Source organism: Protobothrops mucrosquamatus, unplaced genomic scaffold (assembly GCF_001527695.2).
Source record: "Protobothrops mucrosquamatus isolate PMUCROS unplaced genomic scaffold, P.Mucros_1.0 scaffold150, whole genome shotgun sequence".
Taxonomy (NCBI): domain Eukaryota; kingdom Metazoa; phylum Chordata; class Lepidosauria; order Squamata; family Viperidae; genus Protobothrops; species Protobothrops mucrosquamatus.
The window spans coordinates 1,523,477-1,538,895 of NW_015386515.1; the positions used below are offsets into that span (position 1 = coordinate 1,523,477).

Consider the following 15,419-nt stretch of genomic DNA (forward strand, 5'->3'; position numbering starts at 1 on the left):
AAAATGCAAAAATCCCCCATAATTTGGGGTGGATGAGGAGCTCTATTGGGTAAATAGATTAGATATATCAGGCTTCATGATTCTAATATTAAAAATTTAAATAAACTCAAACTGGATTTTAAAAACTAATAATATGCCCCTCCCCTTTTATTGGGATTGCAGCATACTGATTGGAGCAGTTTAACGTTTCCATCACCTGTGTAAAAATCACTGGTGTTTCAATAAGTCTTAAAGAACTTTCCTTTTTTTTTTTTTACAAATTTTATTGATTTTCTAATATAACATTCACATATTTGAAAAGCAACGTGGCGGCTGGGTTGTAATAATTCAATTACATACAGATATCATTAGTACAGATTTCAAACTACTACCGTGAACATTTCCTCTCTCTTCCCCTTAATATATACTGTCCATATGTAAATTAAAACAATTCTTATTCTATCAATCACATAAAACATAACTTTCTTACATATATCAATAGTTTTTAATTTATATATATTCTAATTATTTTAACATACAATCTTTTAGACAATCAATGACCTAATAAATTTTTCCAATTTTAATTTCCACTAATATTTAAATTTAACGTTTGATATTTATCATTCCCAAGATTTTAAATACTCCCAATTCCTCTATCACCATTCCTCGCAAAATCTAATATTCAGAATACATATCTATTTAACTTCTCACCCTCTATATTGACAAATTAATAGTACAATATGATATCCTTATTTTCTGCTAATTTTTGAATTTCTTAATTTAGTGATAAAATTTCTTTTTATTTCAATATTTAATACTTCCTCTCTCTTCCTCTTTGTATCTGCTATCTCATGTTTGAACTAATAATTTTTGTTTTTAACATTCCATATAGACCTGTTTATTACTTTCATGAATAGGTTTTTAGCTTATCTATATCCTATTCACCTTTACATGACCTTTATACACAAATTTCTTTCTTTATACACAAATCAATATTCAATTTTAGCTATTAGTAATGCTACTAAGTTTTAATAGCCAAAAACTTTTCCTTATCTCAATTCATAGCAATGTCTTATATTCAACATATACGTCTTATCTATTTAAATATATTCTATTTTAAATTTTCATAAGACGGTCAAAACTCCATTATTCTTCAGTCTTATTTTTTTCTTTGCCAAGTCATCTTCCATGTCCTTGTTTTTGGGTCATCAAACCAATCTTCTTGTATTGTCATATATGTTATTTGGCGTTGACAAAACCATCTGATCACCATTTTTTTGAGAGGACTAGTAGATCTGGCAGGTCGTCTCTTTATTTTTCTATATCGACATGGTCGTTCTGAATTGTTTATCTTCTCTTCCAACTGTTCTTTTTCTGGATCCTCCAATTCCTTCTGATTTACATAGGAAACCTTTTCCTTTTTCCATGTTATCGGTGTCATTTCTGGATTTTCAAATGTCAGTGTTTGTTGAGCAATTAATTCTTCTGTCATGGTATTTAAATGTTCCACATTTTCTATTGTATTTTGTATAGATAGTTCTTTAGTTGTGGTCAACTAAAACTTCCATTGGACTTTCATATCTGGGCTGCCTTTTTGTTCTTTTCTGTAGCCTCTTAATTCTTCATTGGCTGTTTGAATAATTGTTTTTAACATTAAAAGAATTTGTTGATCTTTATCCATAAGGAAATTCTGTTCCTGATCTTCTTCCATATTGGTATTTTAGACTAGAGGCTTTACAATTAGGAAATCCAAAAGAAAGAAAAAGGTTTTTTTTCTGGATAAGAAGCAAAGCAAACACAGCTGTTGTTTCAAAATTTTCAAGGTTACATATGTCTTATCTGTTTTCTGGGCTGCCAGACAAGCCCCTGAAGAATAACAGATTGAGATAAGTTTGACCACACGGTGTCGCCTCTACCCTTTAAAGTTTCCCTTTGAGTCCCAGAATTTTTTTAATGTTTTCAGTTTTTCTTCTTGTTTGTAAGGAAAAATCCAAATTTTCAACAGAGATAGATAGTAAAAAATAAAGAGTAAAAAATCTTTCAGTTCACAAGCTTTAGGAAATAAAATTCCAATTGGGATCCAGTTATTTTTTCAAGGTTTTAAACTCCCCTGGGTAGTCGGTCACCGCTCTTTCTAGAGGGAGGGCTAAAATCTCCCTTCCCTCACCAAAGGGGGAAAAATGTTTAGCAGCTTATGCAGGTACAGAAAGTAATTAGGGTGTAAAAGAGGTAAATCTCACCCAGTCTCTTCCGCGCTGCTTTAAGGTTGCCTGATGGAAAGTGTGACTTCGGCTGTCTGCAGCCTAGGGACGAGCCATATATCTATGGCCAGTCCTTTTGTCCACTGGTTTGGAGGGATCGCCAGCTCTGATGGGAGAGTTGCTGCTCTCCTGCAATCCAGTGAGAGCCCCTCTTTGCTGGTCGCCTCTTCAGGGTGACTTTCGGCCCTTTTCAGGGCCCCCCAGCAATGCGAAACTGAACGGGGGAGAGAGAGCAAGTCTCCCAGCCGTCCATGGTGGCTGTGCGGCAAACCGGAAGTCCCTTAAACAACTTTCCATTGGCTATGGATTCATGATTTGTCTTAAACCATGGCTTGTTTTAACCCTGGTTCATTAAATATGTTACAAATACCAAGTTCCCACATCATCCTGTCATAAACTATAGTTTTCAGATCACAGTGGCTAGATTTACATAGCATGTTAAACCAAGCAACCCATATTATATTTTACAATATAATGTGAACCAAGCCATAGTCAATCCAACTTATTATTTATTTAGAACATTTATATAGCAACCTATCTTACAACCAACCCTGAGTGGCTACCAATCAAAATTTAAAAGACATATAAAATCATTTTAAATCTATAAAACTCAGTCTATTAAAATATTAAAACATTAAAACAACAAAAATCTGACACCAGTCATGTCTAATGTGCGAACATCTAATCCCCAACACTTTGGGGAAAATCCATCTTTTTCACAGAATTGTACATAGCTTATTCCAAGTAACAATGCCTTCCATTTGAAATAGTAGCATATTGTCTTTTGCATGGACATCTAGAAACCATCCATCTGTAAAAATATAAGTTTGCTTGACAGATTTCAGGTCATGTTAGAAGACCAGAAATAGTCTTGTATTTTTAGCTGAAAACTGAGGTGTTTATTATGAATTTGGTTTCTACTACCAAATTCTATGCTTTGGTATGTATATGTAAAAGTGGAATCAAAAACGTTATGCAACAGTTATTTGCAGACCTACAGTTTTCATGTCCCATGTGTATTTTATGTGTTCCAGCACTCCCAGAAGGATCGTATCCCATTTGGAACTGAAGATCTGCTTAGAGAACCTCAGTTTAAGAAATCAAACATTTTGAAAACCAAACAGGCTGTTCTCACCGCATCTGAAAACTTTGACAAAGTCCGAGCAGCCACTGGGGTCACTGAGGCTAATGTAAGAGCTTTATGTATTGTGTGCTGCAAATCCGTTGTAATTCCTTCCTAAAGTCCGGGTTTTTAGCTTCCCATTCAGTTCTCACCATTGTGCAGGTATGGAGAATTTGGAATATTTGATTTTCATGAAGAGGTGGATAGAATGGCCAAACGTACGTGGTGGAAGGGTGTGGTCATCTTTCTAGAAACTCTATAAGAAGAAAAGGGAAGAGCACATCCAGAGAGTACTGCTCTGTAGATCACAAAGAGCATGTCAGACAAACAAGAAACCTCAGAAAGGAAGATTTTCCACGGAATTGCTATAGATAACAATATCATTTTGGTCATTCCTCTGACCAGAATTCTCAACTTAGGGGACTGGTAATACAGAAACTGAAATTGAAATCAAGAGGGCCAATGTTTTAACGAGAATGCTCAGGGGTTTCTCAAAACACTTGAACATTTGTAACAGGTGAGAAAAAATATTGTTGAATCGATACAGCATGGTTAATAACAATTAAAATTAAAGGAGGAAAAACTTCAGAAATTAGAACTCTTGTCCAAATGAGAACAAAACTAAATAAAGCTTTGTATTAAAATGCAAACAAGTAATAAGGGAGGCCAAACACTCCTGCCCTACTTGTGAAATTCCCATTGGTATCTCTCGGTGTGGCAAACTAGGTAGGTCTTTACTTTGATCCGGTACACCTATTGGGTCATCTTTGCTTATGCTGTAAGCAGTACCTCAATGGTCCTTAAACATTTGGGGTTTTTTGGATCTTTGAAGCCATAAAAAAATCTCTGTCCATATGCACAGTACCCCAAATTCAGTTGTTGGATCAATCGATGAACAATAATCAAGCAAATCCACCCATCACTAGGAGTTTACATTACAGAGTTTAAGCCAGCTCAGGAGGAATCAGTCAAAATCAGTAGGAGAAAAATACCAGAAAATAAATCAAATGTACGCACAAGGTGATCCAGGCTGAAATAATTTTAGCTGTCTATCTTTTTTGTTTCTCAACCAAAAGGGCTAGTTATAAAGTTCAGTTCTGATTTGTACCCTTTCAGCCCTGTTTCGCAGCAACTCCATCCCATCCCATGATCATTCCCTACCAAGGCACACTTAACATCGACAATCAAGAGCTGCTTAGAGTACTCGTCATTCATGTGTGACTGAAAAACAGCCCATGCCACTCCATGCACCAGTTGCCACTAGCCTTTCAATTTGGAAACACAATAGTATCGTACATTTAGGGGCATCCATCCATTTAGGGTCTTAATTTTTTTCAAGGAAATTGGTGGTTGTTTTTTTTCATTATTCTAGAGAAGGAGTTAATCTTTCCTATTGCACTGGTTTTGCAGCATTGGAGGCTTACTTCTGCCTGGTACTTGTCCCTACCCATTCTCATAGTCACCCACCTACTCAGTGTACTAATAGAACTAATACAGTACGATCATCTCCTCCCACATTCTGGCATCATGTCCCTAAGCATAATGCTGCTAAGGAACTCATTTATGCAGAATCCATTGTTACAAAAAGCCATGAATATAAAATATGGGGGTTCTTTCCATCAGTGCTCAGAATATGTGACTTATGGTAAGACTGGGCTTCTGAACAAGATCACACATTGAAAGGTCTCAACTCTTGTGTTTTTCCCCCCAAACTGTTCTATGAGCCAATCTTAAATTGATTTGATCTATCAAGGAAAATCACTAGAAACCCAAACCAGTCACACTAAGAAACCCTCTTCTTGCTCCTAGATGCCTTTTCATTCCTGGGTCACTAGAATCTTCCCATCAGAATGCAATGATATTAAACTGAAATGATGCCCTTTGTTGAACTTGCTCTGGGTACTGCCAGACTCCTCCCATTATCCTTTCCTTCAGCTGTCCCTCTCAGTTCTGCATCATATAGTTCTATATTGTACATTGCTCCCCCTTTCAACTTGGCCATTAAACAGTAAGATGTTTAAAGTTATTAAAAGACATATAGATCCAAAGGGCTATGTTTTGGAGTTTTCTTATTTTTTTAATAAGGTGAATGTGTTAGATTTGATTAACAATATCTGCAGGCTTTCCTAACAGGTATATAAATATTGTCTCTGATTTGCATGCAAAGACTAGTCTGTGGAGTAGGAAGAAGCCAGGTTGGATTGGTTGATGATGCTTTGCCAACTTTATGGTCATGTGATAGGATGTTGTTGCCTGCTTTCTGGCCCAAGAAGAAACATTCAAACAGCTGGAGGAAATGAAGAATGAGAATGAAGTGTCCTTGGAACAGCTTAAAGAAGAAAAGGATGCGCTGTTACATGAATTAGAGCATACTAAGTACTCGGGAGAGGCCCGGAAAGTAGGGTGAGTACTTCAACTTGCTTTTCTTTGGCTGTGAGATATTCACCTGAGTAATCAGCAGCACATATTGGCCACCAACTTGCAGAATGGTAACCTTTGTTTTCTGCTATCCAGTATGAAGGATGTATAGCAAGTAGCAAACTAAGCAGTGCAGGTTAGGAGCCGAAGTTCATAGGTTTCTTTCTGGAGCCAGGCACTGTTCCTGTTTTGCTCCAGAGCTCAGAACCTGATGAAGGAGTTACATGATCATCTACAAAAGGAAGAAAAGAGGCGTGATGCAACCCAGGCTGAACTGGACAAGGTGAACCGGGTTCTGTTGAATGCCAAGGCTGGCATTGAACATTTGGCTTCCAAAGTTCAGCACATCAAGCTGGTGAGTGTTAAATGATTACTTTTTGCAGTCACCAATTGCCTATGTGTATGGTTGGGTCTATCAGCTTTCTAATGAAGAACTCCTCTAAGCTGCTTGATACCCAGCTGACACCATTGTTTCCCATTCTCACTGTTTATTTAACACCATGGCTATTTCCCATGTTTTCAAAAGGGAGGGCTGATTATGTCCTTTCACAGAAGACAGGAGGAATGAAAGAGATGGAAATAGGAGAGGCTAATGTTTATAACGAACACTACAAAGACCACTAACATTTGTTGTCTTACTGGAAACAATAACAACTAAAAAGCAATGCATTTGGTGTTTTGTTGTGGTTCTCTTTATGACCCTGAGCAGATTAGTTTTCTAGCAAATTTCTGAATTTTGTGCTATATTGGAACCCGGGCCAGTTAGCAGCACTTCTTTTTCCTAGGAAGATAGCCACTTTGCTTCCATGGAGTTGGATGAGAAAGCGAGTGAATATGTTCTTGATCTCATGGCCCAAACAGAAGAGAAATTGCTATATTTGGTGGAATTTTTGAAGGATCGAGACAAGGCAGAGCTTCTTAGGAGAATTGAAGAAGTGGAGGTGAGTCCGGATCAGGCTAAAGAGCAACATAGAATTATATTTTCTTAAAAATGTATTATTGTTTTATAAGGATTAATAGAAAAGAATTTATGTACCTCAGGATTGAACTGTTGAGTCCTTGGTGCTCTCTGAGATTAGTTACTTTCTTGCAGATGTACAAGAAAAGTGCTACTGAAGTGGATGGAAAAAAGAAAGTAGCACTGTTGCTACTTTCTTGTTGCCTAACCTGGTAACAAAACATCTGGAGCAAACAGCCCAACCTTCAACAGCACCAAGGACTCCACAGTTTATAGACATTCTTTATAGCTATCTGTTCCCCAATTTACCAAGCAGTGAAATTCCAAAAGCAACACTCCAAAGTTTAGTTACTTCTGAATGAGGGGTTATTGGATTTATGGTATCTTTTGCAATATTTTTTTTGTTTAAAAATGACCAAAGAAAGCACCTTTCCTCCAAGCTTCTTCAGAGGTTCATGGTGGTCAGTGATCATAGTAGACATTACAACAGTTGGTAGAACTTTTAAGGGCATTCTTTGGCTCCATGTATGATTCATATAATTATAGTGTCATGGTTCCGATAGATGAAACCCATTAAAGAACTTCAAGGCAAGAATTCTTCCTTAAAGAACATTTTATTCAGGAAACAAAGTATCGGCACTACATAGTTGAACCCAAAACTAGATTCCCTTCCCCCACATACAAAGTAACAAGTTGCAAGTTCCACCCCCACGAAGCAGTCATAAATCACATTCTCCAAATAGCCTGGAGTGCGGGCTCTCTCCCCAGCTCCCCAGCCCATCAAAACGTTATTGGTTTGTGTCCTTGAGTTCCCACGGAGCTGCGTTGTTATTATGGCTAGCTCAGCTCAAGCATTCACCCCATCCCCCCTTCAACACCTAATCTCTAAACAGAAGAAAAAGCATGTTAAAAGCAAAGTAAAAATGGCTGGAGTTTCCATCAGTTGTCAGAGCAGGAACATCCAATGTTACAGTGTTGACATCTGCCCCCCCCCCCTTTACAAAAAGGATAAATCCTGCAATTCAAACAAAACCATAGGTTAGGGATTGTCTCTCAGTTTATTAGGGTGTTTATCATAGAATTTACGAATTCTAAAGTCTCTCCCATTAAGGAGCCATCTGCCTGTTCGAACCTCATGGGCCTAGAGAGCAATCTTGCTTGTATACCCATCTTGAGGGCAATTGGCAAACTGATAACGCACTGGGAACATCCTGAGGCCACTAGCACTTTCAGATCCATTTATACCCCTGTCTTAGGGACTACGAGCTTAGCAGCGAGAGAAAAAGGTGGAACAGGTTGAGTCACCATCGGGTCGTTCTCCCCTTTGTCATCGCTGTCATAGGAGGGCAGAGCAGTGGTAGGTCTGGCTTGGGCCTCGGCGTTCTCCTGTATGGGCGTCGTGACCTGGGTAATGGGTTCTTGTGTGATCCAGCTTGATTTTTCTTTTGCCGGCTGTTGGGCTGGTTTCTTCTTCACCGGTGGCCCCGATATACTTCCCTGTTGGGGGTACGGGATCGGACAATTCGCTGCTTGGTGGCCCTATTGTCCACACCTGAAACATTTGATTGGTGGACTGGCAGGTGGCTTGGGGGTTTCCGTGGCTGCGATGGCTAGGGGTCTTCGTGGAGGCAGCCGCCTAGTCTGCTCTGGTTTTGGCCCAGCTTCTGGAAGGGACGGTTTCTTGTAACAAACAGGCCTGGGAAAGGTGATCATCTAGCCCCTCCTTGAGATGATGCATGAGGGATTGCTCAGGCCACCTTTAAATCCGACCTGCTATCTTGTGAAACTCTCTTACCTATTCCAATGCAGGTCTACCATCTTGCTTTATTTTGTGAATTTGTTTCTCTGCTTTGAGGGCTATAGATTGGTCCTCGAACCTCACCCTCAATCCAAGGAGGAAGAGATGGAGATTTCTCAGTTCAGGCGCTTGCTCGTTGTACTTTCTCTTCCAGATTAGCCACGACAGTGTCGACCATAGCAGCTGGATCTGGGTAAAAATTGGCATTGCGATTCATGTGGGAGCGTACTTGCTTAAGGAAGAAAATCAGCTTCTCTGGATTGCCATCAAAAGTTGCTTTAAGGGGTGGTGCCATCATGGGCTGCTGCCCCCCCCATTGCTGCTGCACTCCTAACGGTTGTTGGCCTCCCTGCAGCGGCTGCTGCACTCCCGATGGCTGTTGACCTCCCAACGGTGGTTGCAGCATTCCCAATTGCTGCAGGCCCCTCAGCAGCTGTTGTGCATTCAGGGCTGCTCCCACCCCCATTGCTGTTGCATTCCCAATGGTTGTTGACCTCCCAGCGGCGCCAGAGGCATCCCCAATTGCTGCAGGCCTCCCATTGGCTGCTGTGCGTTCATGGGCTGCTGCCCCCCATGCTGCTGCACTCCTAACAGTTGTTGACCTCACAGAGGCTGCGGCATCCCCAATTGCTGCAGGCCCCCCAGTGGCTGCGGCACCCCAACCTGTTGCTGTCTTTCCAACAGGTCACGCAGCTGTTGAATTAAATCTCGTTGAATGCCCACATTTGGGTCTTCTCCCTGTGCAGGCCTCAGGCTCAGGTGGCGCTGACGGTGATGCTCAGGGCTCCCACGACACCTGTGACGATCTGGGCTTCGACTATACCGGTGGTGGCTCAGGCTTCGGTAGCGAGGGCGTCAGTCGGGGCTGTCATCATAGTTCTGCCATTTGGAACTATCGTGGCAGCAGCGCCTGTTGGGAGATCGTGATGATCGACGCCGACCAGTGCTTCTCTGGTGGCTGGGGCTCTTGTGTCGCGAACAGCGCTCTGGAGTTCTAGAGGGGTGATGACGACCCGGAGTGCCATGTCCCAAGTGGCAGCCGAGACTCTCCTTCCTTACTGGGCTGGAGGTTAGCGCTGGTGGCTTTGAATGCGGGGAAGCCTCCCCCGCTCCGTCAGTGGGGCTGGGGCTTCTCTTAGCCACAGATTGGCGTCGGCCCCGCCGGTCATTGTGTTCACTTGCAGGCAAGGAGTTCTCCGCTTCTCACCTCTAGTCCCTCAAATCTCTCCACTAACTTCTCCACCGATTGGCTGCGGACTGCAGTCAGGTACTTCCATTCTCAGAATCCTCAATGGCTGCCAATCTCTTGGCTTCCCAATAGTCTGGGAAGCATGATTCTCGAGAGGTTCCTGCCTGCATGTTGGCTTCAGGCATTTTCGAAGAGCTTGTCTTCGGCAGAGTTGCCTCGAGATGCTTGGAGTCTCCGCAGGGCAAGGTCCACTCCGAAGACCAGATCAGCTCCCACGTCTTTGGTCTTGCCCCCATTTGTAAGGCTTCCAAGCTTTCTTTCTCTGCTGGTGCGATGGCTTGTGCTCCTTCCACCGAGGCAGCAGTCTTGGCCAGGGTGCTAGTTACAGGTGCTTCTTCCTTTTCCATACTGAGATCTTCCCCGAGTTTTTGTTAGCCTATCCCTCAATTTAGGGAAGGGACTGGAGCTCAGGACCCCCAAGGTGGTCAAGGTAAAAAGGAGTTTTGGGTTAATGTCATAGTTCCGATAGATGAAACCCATTAAAGAACTTCAAGACAAGAATTTTTCCTTAAAGAACATTTTATTCAAGAAACAAAGTATTGGCACTACATAGTTGAACCCAAAACTAGATTCCCTTCCCCTAGATACAAAATAATGTTGCAAATCCCACCCTCATGAAGTAGTCATAAATCACATTCTCCAATTAGCCCGGAGTGCGGGCTCTCTCCCCAGCTCCTCAGCCCGCCAAAATGTTATCGGTTTGTGTCCTTGAGTTCCCACAGAGCTGCATTGTTATGGCTAGCTGAGCTTAAGCATTCACCCCATTCCCCCTTCAACACCTAATCTCTAAACAGAAGGATGTTAAAAGCAAAGTAAAAATGGCTGCAATTTCCATCAGATGTCAGAGCAGGAACTCTAATGTTACAGCGTTGACATATAGATTGAAACAGGTCCTGGGACTACTCTTGGCCTGCTCAAGTTTAGATTGAAATTTCTGCACCAACAAGAAAGCTTTCCAGTTTTGAAGGGCATTCTTTATTAAATCTCAGGACCAGTTAGGTGAGATTTTGAGTTTTTCATGTACACTCCATTTTTTTCAAAAAAATGGCCATGTTTATATAACATGTTTAACATGTGCACTTTTTAACCCTTTTTCTGAGTTTTCAGGATATAGTGAACCATAAATTAATGAAATGGGCTAGGTTTGCATAAAACAGTAAAACTACAAAATCAAAGTAAGATTAGAAGTAACTAGGTTTAGCATGTTAAGCAAATGCAGTTTCTAGATCTTTCACTGACCTAGTTAAGCATGTTTTGTGATTAGCCAATAGATATTTTTGTGATAGGCTAGTTGTAAACTAACTGTCAACGCTGCAAATACTGTATATTCTTGCTTTGACAACATTCAGAGCTGTCTGGCATTTTTTATAGTTAAGCCAGGCAGAAGGGGAAAAGAAACTGGAAGTAAATCACATCTTCCAAGTTGATTGGAAGATGTAAAACATGACCCCAAAGAAAGGTGGGAGGGAAATGCTTAGAAATACATGCATAGTGGAAAAGAAGCCAGTCCTAAGCATTTCCCCCATGTTGTGCTGACGTATCTGTAACATTAATAAATGCTTTTAGGAGAAAATATGCCTGAAAGTCCTTTTTAGTGTTTCGTTAATCAGACACATGACATCATGCTTAGGACTCAACTCCTTTTACAACCATCTGGGGTCCCGAACCCCATCCACTCCCTCTAATCTTGAGAGGTTCTGGAAAAGATTCGGCAAAGATCTGAAAATGAAGAAAAGAAAATTGTCTGAGGACAGCCTCATGGCTGCTGGAATTTCCCCGGGGGGGGGGGGGAAATTTACAGCCGGCAAGCCGGGCGAGAGAGGAATCTGGCAGATTTCCCAGCCGGGAGTGAGGCCAAAAACATGAGAGGAACTGATAAGGCCAAGCGAAGAATATCGAGAAAACCACTCAGCATTGCCAATAAATGAACGTGAGTCACAACTAAGGAATTCTTACATAGTGCCTTCCCCCCCCACCAGCCGTCTGTCACTGAAAACTCGGGTGAGGGGAAATATCCACCTGCAGTTCACAGTGGGTCATTAGACTACCTGGCAAAGAGATGTAAAGAGTTAGAAGTGCGAAGCGAAGAACAGCTCCTGTGGAGGGAGGCCCCCAGCCCCACCTCTGCAGAACAAACCGTTTTACAACCCCTGGGGTCCCCTGCCAAAGCTTCCAGCCCTACAGAGAGAGAAAACCCCAGCCTGGGCCCCCTACAGCAAGGTGAAACCAAGCAACCCCCACAGAGGAGTAATCAGCAGCAGCTGAGCTTACCACAGCTAATAGAAGCTTTACGGCAGCTTGAGACGATGCAACAGCCAGGAGAACTGCAGCCGGTCAGCTTGCAGATGGGGGAGGCCCAGCATGTCCAGCAATCATTGAAGGGTCTACAACAGCAGAGGGCATCACCACCCCCTGCAGTCCAACAGCAGAGAGCCCACCAACCATGGGATTGGCAGGCAGGAAGGGGCCAACTGCAACTGGGGGCACCACATCAACAGCAGGGAGCCCAGCAGCCATGGGATCAACAACCGGGGTGGGGCCATCAGCAACAACCCCAGTGGGGACCGCAACAACCTGTTTTTGCACCACCCTTCAATGCAACCTTCGATGGAGACCCAGAGAAGCTGATTTTTTTTCTCAACCAAGGGCGCTCTCACTTGAATCGCTGGGCCTACCACTATCCGGACCCTGGTGCCATGGTGCTGCATAAACGTAGGTTGAATCTCCCTCTTCGTCGACTTACCGACTTATTAAATATATCACTCGTTCGGGGGCTTAACCTTCTAGGGGTGGAAAAGGAGAATCCAGACTTTCTTGCTAAACTCCTGGGTAGGTATCCAGAGTTTCGTCGTTCTGTTTAAGTCAAAATAAAACAAGCTGGAAGACCTGCCCTGGATTACATGCGAGAGTTCCGCAAGTTAGCAGGCCGAACAGAAGGGTGGTCAGAACAATCCCTGGTTCAATACTTTGTTGAGGGATTGGACGATCACCTCTCTCAGGCTTGCATCTATCGAGACGTACCTGGTCGGCTACAGGAGTGGTACCAGACAGCAGTGAAGCTAGACGTTAAGCTCTCTCGCTATAAGAAGCCTCCCCCACTCGAACCCGAGCAGCAACCAGAGTTACCCGGACAGCAATCACCCCCACGAAAACCCTCAACTACGACATTGGCTGAAAGACCCAGGCCACCGACACGCCCTTCCTTCAAGTGTTTCCGGTGTGGACAAGAAGGACATCGAGCGGCCACCTGTCCAATCCCCTACCCCCGATGGCAGAGCGGACCAGAACCAGCAATGCGAAAGAAGCCTGCTCAGCGGCTAACGAGAGAAAAATCCAACCGGCTCACACAGGAGGACACTGGGACTCCGGTTGGACCCGCCCCTGATCTACCCTCCTTTGACAGTGACGATGAAGGAGAGAACGATCCGATGGTGAGTCAACAAATCCCGTCTTTTTCACTGGCCGCCAAGCTTATAATCCCTAAGTCTGGGGCACAAATGGACTTAAATGTGCTAATTGACACTGGATGCACCCGCTGCATCATTAGTTGGCAGTTTGCAATGAAAATGGGCATACGGGCAAAACAGCTTTCCGAACCGGTGAGGTTTGAGCAAGCCGATGGCTCCCTGATGGGAGGGACTCTTGTCACACAATTAGCTGAGCCCTTACGCCTAGAAATAGGTGCACATTGGGAGTTTATTCGCTTCCTGGTGGCTCCAAAAATGACTGAGGCAGTGATCCTAGGGTTAGCCTGGTTAGACAAATGGAAACCATTCATCTGGTGGGAGAAAGGAATGAGAACCGTGAGACTCCCTATAGGGCCTAACCCCCCTCTTGAGTCAACTGACATTGCAGGGCACTTTAGGCCACCCAATGAGCGAGTGCACATGGCCACCTCACCGCCTCCGCGCGAACCAGTCATCCCCAATGAATACCGGGACCTGGCGGAGGTTTTTAGTGAAAAAGAATGTGATGTCCTACCCCCTCATAGACCCAATGACTACTCCATCGAACTGGTGCCAGGAGCCAAACTCCCACGACCGAGAACGTATGCTATGTCCCCCCTCGAAATGGAGGAGATGCAGTGATACGTGAACAAAAACCTAAAGAGGGGGTTCATTGAACGGGCCAAATCTACCATGGGAGCCCCTGTGTTGTTCAAAGAAAAAAAAGATGGATCTCTTCGTCTCTGCGTGGACTATAAGGGTCTCAATGCTGTAAGTGTGGAGAACAAATACCCACTCCCCCTCCTAAAGGACTTATTAACCCATCTGGCTAAGGGGAGTGTCTTCACTAAATTAGACCTGAGAGAGGCATATTACCGGGTAAGGATAAAAGAGGGAGACGAGTGGAAAACTGCCTTCAACTGTCCTATGGGGAGCTATCAGTTCAAAGTCATGCCATTTGGCCTACAGGGAGCCCCATCTGTGTTTATGCAATTGATTAATGAGGTACTACATGATCACTTGTACAAGGGGGTTTTGGTGTATCTTGATGATATCCTGATATATAGCACGAACATGACTGATCACATAAAGCTGGTAAGAGAAGTGTTAAAGAAACTATTGAATGCCAAGCTTTATGCCAAACTGTCAAAATGTGAATTTCATCAAACCCGATTGGACTATCTTGGCTATAGAATTTCCAACGAGGGCATTGAAATGGATCCAGCCAAGGTGAAAACTATAATCGAATGGCAGCCCCCAAAGACTCGCAAACAGCTCCAGAGCTTTCTGGGTTTTGCCAACTTTTATCGTCAATTCATCCCCTCTTTTGCCGAGATTGCCCTACCCCTCACAGAACTACTCAAAACAGGCAAAGGAGGAGGGAAGCCACGACCAGGCCAACCACTAGCATGGACGATGGGCTGTCAAACAGCTTTTGAAAATTTAAAGAGACTATTTGCTGCTGAACCGGTCCTAAAGCACCCCTGCCTAGGAGAATCCTTTGTGATCCAAGCCGACGTCAGCGATATGGCAGTTGGAGCTGTGTTACTGCAAAAGAACAAAAATGGAATCCTGCAACCCTGCGCCTACACCTCTAAGAAATTTACTGAGAGCGAGCGGAGATGGGCAATCTGGGAAAAAGAGGCCTTCGCGATTAGATGGGCACTATTAAACTGGCGACACTATCTAGAGGGGAGCAAGGTGCCATTTGAGGTATGGACAGATCACAAAAATTTAGAAGCACTGAAAACTCCCCGCAAACTGTCCCCAAAGCAAGTGCGGTGGGCACAGTACTTTAACCGCTTCGACTTCACTCTAAAGTACATACCCGGAGGAAAGAACTTCCTAGCTGATGCGCTGTCCCGGCTACCCCAATACAAGAGCGAACGGGAAGAAGTTTGGAGAAACACAAAAGCTGCTTTAAAAAAGTCTTTTGAAACCTATAAAAAGCAGGCTGATAAAAAGAGGGCTCCCCAAAGAACATTCCCAGTTGGGGAAAAGGTTTATTTGTCAACTAAATATCTACGCCTCAAGTTGCCCAGCAAGAAATTGGGACCAAAGTTCTTGGGGCCTTTCCCCATAGTAAGGATCATCAACCCAGTCACAGTAGAGCTAAAACTCCCTAAACTCTTAGGGAAAATTCACCCAGTTTTCCATTGTAGCTTGTTGAAGCCATATCGGGGCTCC

The 15,419-nt window shown here is 43.3% G+C and overlaps 1 protein-coding gene across 1 annotated transcript in view; it reads left to right on the forward strand.

Annotated features, from left to right (window-relative positions):
- The window catches only part of CCDC151 (coiled-coil domain containing 151), a 33,233-nt gene that overhangs the window by 13,308 nt on the left and 4,506 nt on the right, over positions 1-15,419 (forward strand). The window contains exons 8-11 of the mRNA XM_015813297.1: positions 3,275-3,430; positions 5,606-5,766; positions 5,980-6,136; positions 6,567-6,722. Of these exons, the coding sequence (XP_015668783.1) occupies positions 3,275-3,430; positions 5,606-5,766; positions 5,980-6,136; positions 6,567-6,722 (630 nt within the window). The remainder of the gene's footprint in view (positions 1-3,274; positions 3,431-5,605; positions 5,767-5,979; positions 6,137-6,566; positions 6,723-15,419) is intronic.